Source organism: Tenrec ecaudatus, chromosome 17 (assembly GCF_050624435.1).
Source record: "Tenrec ecaudatus isolate mTenEca1 chromosome 17, mTenEca1.hap1, whole genome shotgun sequence".
In the NCBI taxonomy this organism is placed as follows: Eukaryota; Metazoa; Chordata; class Mammalia; order Afrosoricida; family Tenrecidae; genus Tenrec; species Tenrec ecaudatus.
The window spans coordinates 38,457,501-38,473,048 of NC_134546.1; the positions used below are offsets into that span (position 1 = coordinate 38,457,501).

Genomic DNA, 15,548 nt, shown 5'->3' on the forward strand with positions numbered 1-15,548 from the left:
CATTATAGAAAGCACGAACGGACTGTTCTGTAGCTGTTTCTCATCATGATCTCTGTAAGTGGTACGAACTATACAGGAAAGGCCAGGAGGACAGCGTCTGACTTCCTCCGACATCACCAGGGGGAAGAGGAGACTCACTCTCAATGGAAGCCCAAGGCTGATTCTTGTTCTGAGGAGGTCAGACATCCCGCCACCCTCTTTCCCGCCCTTTTCCCAGTCCTGACACCAATTATCTCTCCCCCAGCAGCACTCTCTACTTCTCCTCTGGGTGCAGTCATGTATTACAGTGACCACATTGAACTCAGTCAATACTCACGGTTATGGGGTTTCTTAGAGAGGTTTGGTTATAATTCGGTATCAGAAATGTGTAGGATACAGTCCTTGGATCAGGACATCCTCTTCTCTACTGTTCCTGCAGGCAGGCCTTTCTCTGGCCCTTAGCCCCTTGGCCTGGCCTCTGTCCGACTCAGGCAATGTTACAAGGCTCTTTTGCCCTGATGATAAATGCCGAAAGGGTAGCCCACTCCACCGTCAGCCTTAGTCTGAAGGTGCTTGGCTCTAGCCCCATGGGTCAGCCAACCTAATGTCCCTGTTTTGGTTGTTGGAGGTACCCCACCACACAAACCAGCTTCCTGCCCCAAAGCCACTCCATTGGCCTGGAAGCCCAGGGCTCTTTCTTCGTGCTCTTGGTTCTGCTGCTGCCGCCACTCCTAAAGTGACACGCTTTCTGTGCCCTGACCCTAAGGGACTGAGCTCCCAGGGATGCAGCGGTCCAAAGGACATGCTCCACTCCTGCCTTTTCCTTCCTGCTGGTCGTGAGCCTGAGATCTCCCTTCCTGCTTCCAGGATGGCTCCTTCCTTTTAAACCCAGTGGGACAGCAACCTGCTCAACCCCACTTTTAAAAGTTTCAAGTTTTTTAGGGTTACAATTAACCCTGTTGACAGTCACTCGGAGTCCTATAATCTTATCAGTGTCTGTGCCCACGGTCTCTTACCCAGGCCCATCAGGAAAACGTCATCGGGTGGGGTTACAAACACGGTGGGTAGAAAAGTCATGCCAAATGGGAGGGAGCCCAGGTGGCGCAGTGGGTAACCCATTGGGCTGCTAACTGCAAGGTCAGCAGTTTGAAACCACCAGCCGCTTTCTCCACAGGAGAAAGACAAGGCTTTCTACACCACAAAGAGTTATAGCCTCGGAAACCCACAGGGCCAGCTCTTCTCAGGCCGATGTCAATGACGGGGTTGCTATGAGTTGGCATTGACTCGGTGACAGTGAGTGAGGTAGCAACCTGTGTCAGATGATTCATCTCTAACCAGTTGACACCAACCGAGGGCCACCCGGTGTGTGTCCTGGGAGGTAGACCTGTGCTCCATAGGATTTCCAATGGCTGGGGATCGCCAGGCCTTTCTTCTAGTGTCCCTGGGTGGACAGCTGCACCCCCAGGGCTCCTGGTCATTCTCCCAGAAACCAAACCAACTGCCATGGAGTCCATGACCCTCTAGGACAGCGACCCTCTAGGACAGGTGGAGCTGCCCCCATGCATTTCCAAGACTGACTCTTCACCGGAGTAGAAAGCAGATTACGGCTCACCATGCCACCAGGGATCTAGACGGGCTAAAAGAGATGCGATCCCAACCCAACTTAGTCCCTAACGATACAGCCATTTGTGTTGCCCGTTACGGCTTCCTGTGTCCTGTGGCAAGGCCGGAAACTAAAGCCATCATCTGCCTTGGCCCCGATGCACCCAAGACAGGCTGGGCACCCAGAAAGACCCGCTGTATTGGTCTGCTTCAAAATACGGCAATGAGGAGAAAAGAAAGATTACAGGGCAGGAAATGAAGAGGCGTGGTCCTCTTCGTTGGCACGCTAGCGGCACCGCTCAGGCAGGCACCAGCACATCAAAGGCAGCTGGTCCACGGCCAACCCTTTGTTGGTCACTCATGTGGATTTGATTCACAGGCGATAGAATCTTTGCACATGTAAACAGCTATCAAACGATGGTGCATCTGTGTCCAAACAAACCCGAGTGGAAGGGCACACAGTGCGGCAGGGAGGAAGCCTCGGGCTGCCCATCACACCTTGAAAGATGGACAGGGCAGGCCCAGCGTACCCTTCAAAGGCAGGAAAGGTTAGCGCTGTGAGAAACAGAGCCTAATGGGAATTTCAAACACACGGTGTGGCCCTTCTGGCCCGAAGGTCATGATTATTGACTGTGTTTACCCTAATGGCCATGACACATAATCTCTCTTTCCTAATTTGATTATTTTACTTGCTATCACAAGACCGCAACCTTCCAGACATTCAGGTGAGACTAAAGGAGGAGGAGGTGGCATAAGGCTTTTAAAATCTTTGATTACCTCCGAAAACATCTTTGCTTACGTTACCGGGAAGTTGGTTTTGTGTTTTGCTCTGTTTTCTATCGATGCCAAGAGGGGATTAACGAGTAGCCTCTGGGTTTGCCAACTTTCTTTTGATTTCAGTTTATGTAATTAAGCAGTTCCCAGAATGACTTGAGGTTCTCGCTCCGCATCAAAACATGCTTCTTAAAGGCGTTAGAGGTGGAGGCCAGAAACCATCCAAACTCACTGAATAGAGGGAGGGGAGGTAAAAAACTTACTTCACTTTAACCTTGAAAAAAAAACTTAACAATGCTTTCGGGCCAGGCACCTTGAGTCTTGGTTAGAAGGAGGTTTAAAACCTGAGCTCAAATGCCCGGCAGTTAAAACAACTTAACAAGCGGTTAACAATAGCATCTCCATCAACTGGAGCCTGGTGTTGGGCGCTGTTCAAGTCTCACGCATTCAGCAGAGATGTATCAGTAGCCTACTCTGAGCCAGGGCCCAGCCCCAGGTTGGTGCCAAGGTCACACACGCCGCTGCTCACGGATAGGTTGGCGACTCAAGCCCACCCAGGGTTTTCTCTGAAGAAAGGCCTGATGATCTAGTCCCCCAGAGTCGGCCATTGAGAACCCTCATTTCCAGGGAGACGGTAGGGCACTAACCCAGCAAAGCCCTTCCCTCCCTGCCCCCTCACGGTGGGAGTGTTGGATGGGAACCTTTTTACTGAAGGCCTCCGTAGGCGAGAGGTCGTCAGCTAGTGCTGATTGGGTGTGTTATTCGAAGGCCTCCCAATCTCACTACGAAGGAAGGACACTGGGTCAAAAGAGCTCTCCAAGGCTGTCACCCAGTGTGGGGAGGTTTGAGGACCCATGTGGGCTGATACGGCCCGCACTGGCCTCGTCTCCAGATTCAACCTTGCATGAAGCCCCTGCAGCAGGCCGACTCCTCCCTTGGACGCGTAAGCAGTAAGGATTCACAGATGCCAGTACTGAGGCGTCTGGGTTTTGCTTGAACACTGAACCTGTGGCTCTGGTTGTGGTTTAGGTGCCTTGAGTCAGCTCTGCCTCATAGGTGACCCTTGCGGGCGACAGAACGGAACCCCTCCCCCCACACTGTGCCATCCTCACAACAGCTCCAGTGTTCGAACCCATTGTTGTAGCCACGGTGCCCGCTGCCCTACCACTTTACCAAGCATGGTGTCCCTCGAATCCCCCCAATGGCACTGCAGAAGAAAGGTCTGTTCCCAGAAAGATTATGCCAAGAAACCCCCACGGAGTACTTCTGCTGTGTCACCCACGAGGTCACTGGGAGACCGAATCAACTCAGTAGCTGTGGGCGTCCTTTTCATAATCCACACAAAGCGTGTTTTTTTAAAAAGGTCATTAGACACAAGCAAACTCACTGCCATCAGGTTGATTCTACCTCCTGGTAACCCTAGATGACAGGGTAGAACTGGTCCTGTGGATTTCAAAGGCTGTGATTCTTTTTGGGAGCCCAAAGCCTCATTTTTCTCCTGAGGAGCAGCTGGTAGGTTTGAACTGCTGACCTTGCAGTTAGCAACCCAGCACGTAACTCACTAAGGTACAAGTGCTAGTGAAGCAGCTATTTCAGGTCCCTCAAGTCAGAATTGCTAACAGATCCTGCCCTCATGAAGCAGCCAGCCTGCTGAGGGTGGGGTGGGGTGGGGACATACATCACTTATATACAAATAGACACCTGCACTGTGAATGCTACCACAGAATGCATATAAAGACAAATACAATAAGACAGCTAGAGTATTTTTAAAACAGCAGAGCATGCTGATGAGCGTGAGGGAAGAAGGGGATGGAGGGGTCACGACTGGCTCCCTTATCTCTGACGTGTGAATTTGGTTGAATAGTGCAGCCCTTCCGTGAGACACGCAGCCCCGCCACGAGGGCCCGTGTGCCGGGGAATCCTGTTTTGAACGTGTTGGCCGCCTTAAGTCACCTGGGAAGAGATGTCAGAAGCGCGGTTGGGTAAAGGAGACCGCAGCGTGGAGAACAGGTTTGGATGGAGGAGAGTGCTTGTGCGCAGCAGGTGTGTTAGCCCCCAGGTGAGGATGAGATCACTCAGCCAGCTCAGCGTGTGCAAAGGGGAGGGCCGGGAACCCAGCCTCCTGGGACCCCGGCACTTAGTGGCCGAGGAGAAGAGAAGCCTCCACAGAGAGGCAGATAGAACCCTGCCAGGAACATAGGGCAACAACCCGGGGAGTGATGGCCCCCGAAATCCAGGGAAGAAAGGACTGGTATGCCCAAGAGGTGGTCAGGGGATGTGCTTCTGGAAGGACAGGAAACGCAGACTGGATCATGATATTCTCGATGGTTAGAGCCCTGTCATACGCTCTTGACGGAGCGCCGGTTATGAACCCGGCAGGCACTTTAACATGCAATTCATACGACACCTGTAAGCCAGGCCCTGCCAGCATCCTCCTTTTGGCAGATGGGAAAACAGAACCCAGAGAGACAAAGCTGCTTGCCCGAGGCCACACAGACAGTAAGGGATGGAGTTGGGAGGGAAGCCTTCCTCACCCCAAAGCCCATCCTTAAGGACTGTGCCTCGCCGAGCCTCCAGGGCTGCAGAGTCAAAAACAACAGAGCAAGGGGGGAGGGGGCACTCCTCTTTAGAGATTAGGATTTTTTAAAATGTAGCCAAGAAGCCTTCCATATATATAGTATGCATATGTATGTATGTGTGTATGTATATACTGTGTATGTATATATGTGTATATAAAGGGTGTGTATGTAGTATGTATATGTGTGTAGTATGCATATGTATGTGTATATGTATATGTATGTGTGTAGTGTGTATGTATATGTATGTGTATATAGTGTATGTGTATGTATGTGTGTGTGTGTGTGTGTGTATATATATATATATTTTTTTTTTGGTCAAGGTAAATCTTGACCAAACACACAGCCTCATCTTTCCCCTACAGAGCAGAGGGTGGGTTTGAACGGCCAGTTAGCAGTTAGCAGCCTAACAGTTAACCGGCATCATCATCAGAGCTGCCCTACGTACATAATCTCAACTCAGAAATGTACATTTCTTCTGAGAAGCCTCTCTTTTTTCATTTGACCCTGTCAGGTAGCATTCTCAGATTCCAGAGATCAGGATATTGGTATCTTTGGCCGACAGGGGATGTTCTTCAAGCTACCACACATATGGAGAGGGCTTCCAAAAAAAATTATGAAAAACTTCCACTAGGTTGTAGTTTCATTTTTTAAAATTTATCATTTAAATCTCCTTGTTGGGGGCTCATATAACTCTTACTGTAGTTTCATTTTTTGACAACCCCCCCCCCCCCCGCCTTTTACACAAAGACCTGGAGCCTTTTAGGAACAGAACTCGTCCAAGGCCACCCCTCAAGTTCATGACAGAAATCGGAGTCCCCACGTCTCTTTTCTACCCTTGTGGCGCCCTCCAAGCAGCAACCCATTGTTCTCCTGGAGAAGCCAGATGAGGCCAGAGATGTTGAAGTGGTCGCGGCTTGCCTTGTTCACCTGTTTGAATCATGTGCTTTTTCTCTAGCTGTGTGCTTCCCGGACCCCCTGCGACTGGCTCTGTGGGCTGCCCTCGAGCCTGCCTGCCTGCCTGTGGGACCGCGGCTCAATGGCCTTTCTCCTCTCCTTGCAGGAACGCCTCTTCTTCGTCATGGAATATGTCAACGGCGGAGACCTCATGTTTCAGATTCAGCGCTCCCGAAAGTTTGACGAGCCCCGCTCACGGTTCTATGCGGCCGAGGTCACTTCCGCCCTCATGTTCCTCCACCAGCACGGCGTCATCTACAGGTAGCCTCTCTCCTCGGGGTTTAAAGTTCAAACCAACCACCATCATCGTAACGAATTCTCTGCACACTTGAGCAGACTTTGGCTCCCACCCAACTCTTGTCCCAGCAACCAGCTTTAGATTCCTTGTTTGTTCCCGGTTGCTTACAAGGAACTTCTTCAGGGAGGGGAGCTGTTTATCACTGAGGATGTTGCTATTTGAATGTCCCCAGGAGATGTGCCCGCTGTTTGTGCCAGTTTTGATTTAGCGCTCCAGCCTGACGTGGGCAGGACGTGGCGCCGAGCATGCTCGCGGTGGCCCGCGTCTCGCTCTCACCCCCACCCTCTTCCTTGAACATCGGGCAATTCTTTTTCCTTCTGTGCCATGAACTTCCTCCCCTTCCCAACGTCTTGCCACTTCCTGAGTTTGTTTGCTTTAGCGGTGTCTTAAAGATCCAATCAGGGAAGGATGCCCAGCTCGGGGGGGCCTTGGGGTTTATGATCTGGGACAGGAGGAAGGGAAGTAGCCAAGAGGAGGCAGCAGGAAGTGACTCTGTGGATCATCTAGTCCTTTCTTGCTGCTGGTCCCCCTTCCAAGAAAATGTAGCAGCATGTACACACACACACACACACACACACACACACACACACACACACACACACACGGTTTCCAGTAAAGGAGCAGAACTATTTACGCAGGCTCTTCTGTGAGGTCAGGAATTCTGGGAGGCGTAAATATTTATAAATAGCAGCAGAAACTTTAAGGATCCTAGAGTTCTGTCAGTGACTGCCAATTTCTTTCCTTGCTCTTTGCTTCCTCCTCTCTCCTCTCTTGTAATTGGGTACAAAAGAGGCTGTTATATCCTTAGTTTAAACCAGGCCCACTCTTGGGAACAAATAACTGAAACCACACTCACTGCCATCAAGTCGGCATCGGATCATAGCGACCCTACAGGACAGAGTAGACCTGCCCACGTGAATTTCCAAGACTGTAAGTCTTTGTGGGAGTATAGGAAGCCTCACCTTTCTCCCTTGGAGAAACTGGTGGTTTTGAACTGCTGACCTTGCAGTTAGCAGCCCAGTGCATACCCACTAGGCCAGTAGGGCTCCTTCTTGGGAACAAAGCCCTGACTGAAATACTCTCCCCTGGTTCTGATCGTCCCACCTCAGGATTTCTTTCTTCCAGGATCTCTTAGCAACCTGAAGCATGGCTGGCTTGGCTCAGCAATAGTCAAAGTCCTATGACCCACTGAATGAAGTCCATACACTTTAGTCGCTACCCCAGGAGTCCCCCAACACAAGACCCTGTATTCATTTCCCTCTGCTGCAAAGCACATTGCATGTGACACCTTGTTTCCAGCTCTCCCTGGGCCAGCAGTCCAGGCCTGGGCTTCCCGGGTCCTCTGCCCAGGATTTCACAGGACTATACTCAAGTGGCCAACCATGCTACTTTCTCATCTGGATTTGGGGACTGCTCATTCACCTGCTTCTTGGCAGAATTAATCTCCCTGAAGTGTTAGAATGTGCACAGCATGCTTCTTCATGGCCAACAGGAGAGAAAGTCTTATTTTAAATCCCTGGACCTACTTTTTTTTTTTAATAAATCATTTTATTGGGGCTCATACAACTCTTATCACAATCTACACATACATCAATTGTGTAAAGGACACTTATACATTCATTGCCCTCATCATTTTCAAAACTCACTTTCTGCTTGGGTTCCTGAAATCAGCTACTCATTTTCCTTTTTCCTCTCCCCCTCCCTCATGAACCCTTGATAATTTATAAATTATTATTTTATCTTATCTTACACTGCCCGGTGTCTCCCTTCACCCACTTTTCTGTTGCCCATCCCCCAAGGAGGAAGTTATATGTAGATCATTGTGATGGGTTCCCCCTCTTTACCCTCCCCTTCCCTCCTGGTATCGCCACTCTCACCACTGGTCCTGAGGGGTTTATCTGTCCTGGATTCCCTGTGTTTCCAATTCCTATCGATACCAGTGTACATCCTTTGGTCTCACCAGGTTTGCAAGGTAGAATTGGGATCATGATAGTTGGGGGGAGGAAGCGTTTAAGAACTAGAGGAAGGTTGTGAGTTTCATTATTGCTACACTGAACCCTGAGTGACTCATCTCCTTCCACTACCCTCCTGCAAGGGATGTCCATTTGTCTACACATGGGCATTGGGTCCCCATCACGTGCTCCTCTCATTCATGATGATATGATTTTCCCCCACCTTTGGTGCTTGAAACCTGGTCCCCTTGGCCCTTCAAGATTACACGTGTTGGTGTGCTGATTCCATGTGGGCTTTGTTGCTTCTGAGCTAGATGGTCACTTGTTTACTTTCAAGCCTTTAAGACCCCAGACACTATATCTCTCAATAGCTGGGCACCATCAGCCTTCTTTACCACACTTAATTATGCACACATTCATCTTCAGCGTTTATGTGGGAAGGTGATCACACAATGATGGTTTTATTAAGGGTGAACAAACAGACATTGAACTATTAACGGGCTTTTTTTCCTGTCTTTTTGGTGTTTTGTTGTTTTTTTCCCCTCTTCTTTAAAATTTTGTATGTCAGTGGCTTCTTTGTTTGTCAGCTTGTCAGTGTTGCTGCCATCGTCGCCATGTTCCTATGTACCACTTTGTTAGGTGCTGTCAAAGCCATCCGCAATTTTATGCACATATTATTATCTCTGCAGGTCCACCTAGATAAGATAGGCTGGACAAACAATGTGGGAGGGAAATAGCGAGACAGATGGTCCCGGGAAGGGGGGGGGGGGAAGGACATGAGCGTGTGGAAGGTAGGGGAAGGGAGGAGGTGTTGGCCAACCCAGGGACAAGGGGACAATGAGCGGTTCAAAACCAGTGGAGGGAGGGGTTGGGAGGACTGGTAGGGAGTGACCAGGGCAAGGTTACTGAGAGAAATTACTGAAACCAGAATGAAGGCTGATCATGGTAGAGGGACAGTAGGAAAGCATAAGGAAATAGAGGAAAGGAGTAGGAGGCAAAGGGCATACATAGAAGCCTAAATACAGACATGTACAAATGTAAATATATTTATGATCATGGGGGAAATAGACCTATGTGCATATATGTATAGGTTCAGTGGTGGGGTGGCAGGTGGACATTGGGTTTCCTCATGTACACTCCCTTTAATACAAGAGCACCTTGCTCAGCTATGCAGTCATTCCATGATACCTACCTTCCCGACATGATTGCTGAAGACAAATGTGTGCATAAGCAAATGTGGTGAAGAGAGCTGATGGTGCCTGGCTATCAAAAGATATAATGTGTGGGGTCTTAAAAGCTTGAAGGCAAACAAGTGGCCATCTAACTCAGAAGCAACAAAGCCCACAGAGAAGAAGCACACAAGCCTGTGTGATCATGAGGTGATGAAGGGATCAGGTAGCAGACACCAAAGAACAAAACCAGCATTGTGTGATCACCTGGGCCTATTTTTAAAAGACTTTCCTAATATAAGATCAGGCCCACCCAGGTTAATTTACCCTTTAGAAGAACTCAAAGTCATATGACGAAGTACCAGAAATATAGCTCCAGAATCCCTTCACCTTTGCCCTCTGATGTAGCATACTCTTGAACGTGAGATCACACACCTTAGCCATCCTCTGTGTGGCACACAGGTAAGTCTCGTGTTCTGCTGCACTCGAGGGTTGAGGGTTATAGGATTATATGAAAGCGTGGCTCACTCGGTTCACCTTCTGTCTCTCTAAACGATCTCTCCCCACTTCCTACCACACCTTATGTGTCTTGACCCATCAAAGTTCTTTATGTTCCTCTCACTCACCTCCCTGCTCCACAATCCTAATGTACTCTTCAGTGCTACCCTGTCCAGTCTAGCAGCCCCATCAAGACAGAACCTGCCTGCAAGATCCTGGCCCCATCTGCTGCAGTGAGCCTCCCTCCTCCCTTCCCCATATACTTTCTGTAGACTTTGTGTCAGTCCATGTAGACTAGAGAAACAAATTCCTAGACACTCATGTGTGTATAAGAAAGAGCTTTATATACAAGAGCAATTGAATATTGAGAAAGCATCCCATCCCAGTCCAGATCAAGTCCATAAGTCCGATATTAGCCCATATGTCCGATACCAATCTATAAATTCCTCTTCAGACGCACGAAACACATGCAATGACACCAAATGCAGGAAGATCACAGGCCAGTGGGTGGAATGTCTTGTGGATCCAGTGGCATTGTAAGCATCTCAGTGCTGACAGGTGTCTCCACATGGTTGCTTCAGCTCCAGGGTTCTAGCATAGCTCCACATGTCTCGTCAGCAAGTGTGCCCTGCAGGGAGTGAGTGTGTGTTCCGCCTCCAGCAAGCTATTAATCTCCTTAGCACATCCAACTCAGGTCATCAAGCAGTGGCCTGATTGACAGGCTAAACACCACCCCTTCCCTCTCAAGTCTCAAATTGACAACAGATTTTGTAACTACCACAGACTTGCATTGCTGCACCTACCACTGTGAACCTTGTGTTAAGGGAGGTATATGGGGACCTTTTATTATTATTATTACTATTACTATTATTATTATTAAAAGATCATTTTATTGGGCCTCTTACAGCTCTATAACATGTGGACTTTTAAAATTCTTTAATTTATATGGACCTTTTAAATTCTTCAATTCTGTATACTCATTTTACACAGAGCAAACATTCATTTAAATTCAATTAACTTAAAACCCCAAGAACAATTAGCAAATTAGTTAGATGTGCAGGGGATGGGTAGGTGAAAAGATAATTCTGATGACAGGGCAGGATCTTGTTAACTTGAAGCATAAAGAAACCAAGCTGCTGCCCATCCTGTGAAAACCACATCACAATCCACATTTTATCAGCAGGGGCTTTGAGGTTGGCCTAAACTCATTTGTTCCAGGTAAATGACAGGATTTAGGAATTGTAACTTAGTAAACTGTGTCTGCATACAAGGAAATGCAGTCAATGCAATTATTACTCAAATTTATGCATCAGCCACTAAAGGTAGTGATGAAGAAATTGAAGAATTCTGGCAACTTCTTCAGTCTAAAATAGGTCAAACATGCAATCAAGATGCCTTGATAATTATTGGCGATTAGAATGGAAAAGCTGAAAATGAAGAGGAAGGAATGGTGGTTAGAAACGATGGCCTTGGTGATGAAAGCTGGAGATCACATGATTTTGCAAGACAAACTACTTTATTGCAAATACCTTTTTTAAAAAGAAATACACACAGCAACTATATACTTGAACTTCTGCAGATGGAATACACAGAAACAAATTGCTCCATCTATGAGGAGAGATGATAGAGAAGCTCAATATCAGCAGCTGAAATGAGGCCCAGAGGTGACTCTAGAACAGACCATCAATTGCACATATGCAAGTTCAGGTTGAAGCTGAAGAAAATTAAAGCAAATCCACAGGAGCCAAAAAACAGTCTTGCGTATTTCCACCTGAATTTTGAGAACATCTCAAGAACAGATCTGACACACTGAACATTAACGACAGAAGACCTGAGGAGCTGTGGGATGATATCAAGAACATCATACACGAAGAAAGCAAATGGCCATTAAAAAGTTACGTATGAGAGAAAAGATCAAAGTGGATGTCCAAAGAGACTCTGAAACTTGCTCTTAATCAGAGTAGCTAAGAGTAACATAGAGTCGCAAAGGGAAGAAATGATGAAGTCAAAGAGCTGAACAGAAAACGTCAAAGGGAAGCTCAAGAAGACAAAGTGTTCTAAGAAAACATGCAAAGACGTAGAATTAGACAAACAAAAGGAAGAACACACTCAGTATATCTTAAACTGAAAGGGCTCAAAAAGATTGAAACGTCAAGTTGCAATATCAAAAGATTCTGTGGGCAAAATATCGAACAATGTAGGAATCATCAAAAGAAGATGGAAAAAATACACCGAGTCGTTGTACCCAAAAGCCCTGGTCAACACCAACCATTTCAGGAGCTAGCAGATGATCAAGAACCAGTGGTGCTGAAGGAAGAAGGCCAAGCTACACTGAAAACAGTAGCCAAAAACTCGGCTCAGGGATTGACGGGATACCAGTTGAAATATTTCAAGAAGCTGTTGGAGCAGTGGAATCACTCACTTGCCTAGGCCAAAAAAATTCAGACAGCTCCTTGAACAGCAGACTGGAAGAGCTCCATGCTTGTAGCCATTCCCAAGAAAGATGTCCCAACAGAATGCATGAATTATTGAACAATATCATTGATATGACATGCAAGTGGATTTTTGCTGAAGGTTATCCAACAACAGTTGCAGCAGTGCATTGCCAGAGAGCAGGCAGAAAGTCAGGTTCGATTCAGAAGAGGATGTGGAACAAGGAATGTATGATTACTGATGTCAGGTGGCTCTTGGCTGAGAGCAAGGAAGGTCTGAAAGATGTTCAGTTGTGTTTTATTGACTTTGCAAAGGTGTGTGCCACAAGAAGCTGTGGGTAACCTTGAGAAGAATGAGACTTCCTTGTGCTCACGAAAAACCTGTATTTGGATCAAGAGGCAGGTGTATGAACAGACAAGGGACTACTGCATGGTTTAAAATCAAGGAAGGTGTGCATCAGAGGTGTGTCCTCTTAGCATACTTATTCATTTTTTATGCTGGGTAAAGAATCCAAGAAGTTGAACTCTATGAAGAAGAGTGAGGCATCAGGATTGGAGGGAGGCTTCTTAATAACCTGCAATATTCCGATCTCGCTTGCTTGCTTGAAGCACTTGCTGATGAAGGACCAAGGATTTCAGCTTTTGATATGGATTACCACTCAACGTTAAAAAGACTAAGATCTTCACAACTGGACTAATGGGGAACGTTATGACCAATGGAGGGGGGGAAAATCGAAGTTGTCCAGGATTTCATCTTGTTTTGATCCAGAATCAATGCTCTGGAAGCTGCAATCAAGAGATCAAGCGATGCACAGCATTGGTTAAACCTGCTACACAAGGCCTCTTGCAGGTCGAAAAGCAAGGCTGTCACTTTGAGGATGAAGGGTGCCTGCCGTAAGCAATGGCATTTTCCATTGTGTCATGCCTGTGGAAGTTGCACATTGAATAAGGAAAACTGAAGAGGAATCCATGCATGTGAATTATGATGCTGGCGAGGAAATTCCAAGTACCATGAATTGCCAAAACAACCAACACAACTATCGTGGAAGAAATAGAGCCAGATGTTCCTCTAGAAACAAGAATGGCGAGGCTTCATCTCACAGACTTTGGACGTGTCGTCAAGAGAGACCAGCCCCTGGAGAAGGACATCATGCTTGGTTACGCAGAGGGGCAGCGAGAAAGAGGCAGTCCCTTGACAGGGTGGATTTGCACCATGGCGGCAGCAGTGGCTGAAACAGACCAATTGTGAAGAGAGCAGAGCCGGGCCCTGGTTTGTTCTTTGTACACGTGGTCATTAGGAATCAGAAGCATCTCACCACTTAAGAACAACAACTAGTGGGATTTGTACGCCAACTAATTAGTGGCTCATTGGTCAGTGCTGGGGAACTAAGTGAATGAGTCATTTCTCAGGGAAGTGACTCATTCTTGAAAGAGTCCCAGCTAATTGCCAAGGCCTCCTTTCTTCTGACGTCTCTCCCTGACAGGCTCCCACCCTGGGCGAGCTCCAGCCTGGCATGCCAGTGCCTCCTTTATGTGCTATGGTGTAAAAATAAACTTGGATCAACGTGGCTCTGCTCTTCCTAACAATGTCTTTTAACAAGACCTCGTTTTTCCTTTCCACGCAGATGCCCTGTGAGTGGTAGAGGTTTGACAGGATGAGTCTTGTGCTCAAAGTTTACTGAGGCCATCTTCAAATTTACTTCCGTCAATCTTACTCCTTCCTTAGCACTTTCAGAGAGCGCGCCTCCGTCCCTGTGTCTCAGAGGGTATCTGGAGACACTGGGATAAGAACCTAAAACTTGGTAGGCATTCATGCTGCTGCTTGTCCTTTCACAATCCAGAAGGAGCCAGGACAGGCCGGGCGTGGTGTCCGCACTGGAGGATGGAGAAGGAGGCAGCCTCTGCGGCCGAGAGCGAGTGTCTTCATGCTTTCTACTCAGTGCCCTCTTTAAGTGGGGGTGATTGATGGGTATATAGTATGAGGTTATATGGGCTAAACGCACTAAGAGGCGTACATAATTTTGAATTTTACCATATTGTAGGATCTCATTAAGTATCATCTAACGTTATTATTTCTCGAATTAATTTTTATTAAGATTTATTGAAAGAGCATCGGCTCTCTTTTTTAGCCCAGGTTCCAAAAGACTTCTCGCAATCACCTTAGCGGGGTCAAGTCTTTCTGCTTGCCTATCTCCTTCCTTTGTGCAAAACGGAACTCATATTTTAAATAAAAAAATCATAATAACAGTCACGGTAAAAATTAAAATATAAGTAGTGAAAAGAGGCAAGAAATCAGTTTTCCCTCCTCCAGCTTTTGTTTTAGCCAAGGGTAAAATACGTTCACAATTTCTCCAGGATCCTTCCAGGAACCTCTCGGTGCACATTACAAGACCTTCCTGTGACTGGGTCTCCCGTGGGAAGTTTGGCCAATGCCTGCCTTGCCCACGTCGCCAGGTGGTTCACATGGTGACTGGAAGTGGCACCGCAGTAACGAGTGGGAAAGCTGGGGGAAATGCGGCATCATTTCCCGTTTTAATTTGAATTTTAATGGCCGTATCACTCACAAGGAGCACTTTTCCAGCACTGAAAATTGGTCTGTTTCCACTAGAGGAAGATGTTTGCAAGTTGGAAAGTTCCCCTGCTCCTCAAATTCTCCAAGACATTCCTTCTTTCCTGAGCCCTTCTCCCCTCTCCCAACAGTCAACCCTCCCCCGGTGCCCGTCATGTGCCTGGGGCCAGGAGGGGGGCCATGGGAGAGGCAAGAGGAGGGAGGTCCCCCTGCCATGACTCAAGTCTAGCAGGCTCTGTCCTCAGGAGGTTCTTCGAAAAACCTTTCATGTTGACAGTGATGGTGTTTACCGAAAAATCAAGTAAGGTTTAATCTCAAGGGGGAAAGGTTTTATTAAAACCACAGCGTATAAACCTGAAATATCTTTTCCTCTCCAGAACTAGGGGTCAAATCCAAGAGAGGGGGCTTAGGAGAGTTGTTCCCACAAAGAGCAGAGGGAATCTTGGAGTAGCCAGGCCCCTGACAAAAGCATGCAGAGTTGTGGTTTCCTTCGAGCCTGGCTTTCCTGTTGGTCAGAGGTTAAAATGAGCCTCACTTCAGGAGGCTGCCCTGCCCCTGATGTCTGGAGTCTTCTCCACCGTTGGCAGTAATGGACTTCCTCACTTGGTGAGGGGCTTCTTGGCTGAAGCCTGTGGTAAGTATCGCAAGGGCTAGTGTGTAGGGTCTCGTCCCTTTTCAATACATTTTCCCTTTATTTAATGCTGGTACACAGCAGCGGAGGAGAGGAGGTGGGACAATGCCG

At 47.6% G+C, this 15,548-nt stretch overlaps 1 protein-coding gene across 2 annotated transcripts in view; it reads left to right on the top strand.

The window, feature by feature from the left end:
* PRKCE (protein kinase C epsilon) overlaps positions 1 to 15,548 on the top strand; it is a 564,512-nt gene that overhangs the window by 443,231 nt on the left and 105,733 nt on the right. For both annotated transcript variants that reach the window (XM_075535339.1, XM_075535340.1), the window contains exon 11: positions 5,995 to 6,149. In XM_075535339.1, coding sequence (XP_075391454.1) covers positions 5,995 to 6,149 — 155 coding nt within the window. The remainder of the gene's footprint in view (positions 1 to 5,994; positions 6,150 to 15,548) is intronic.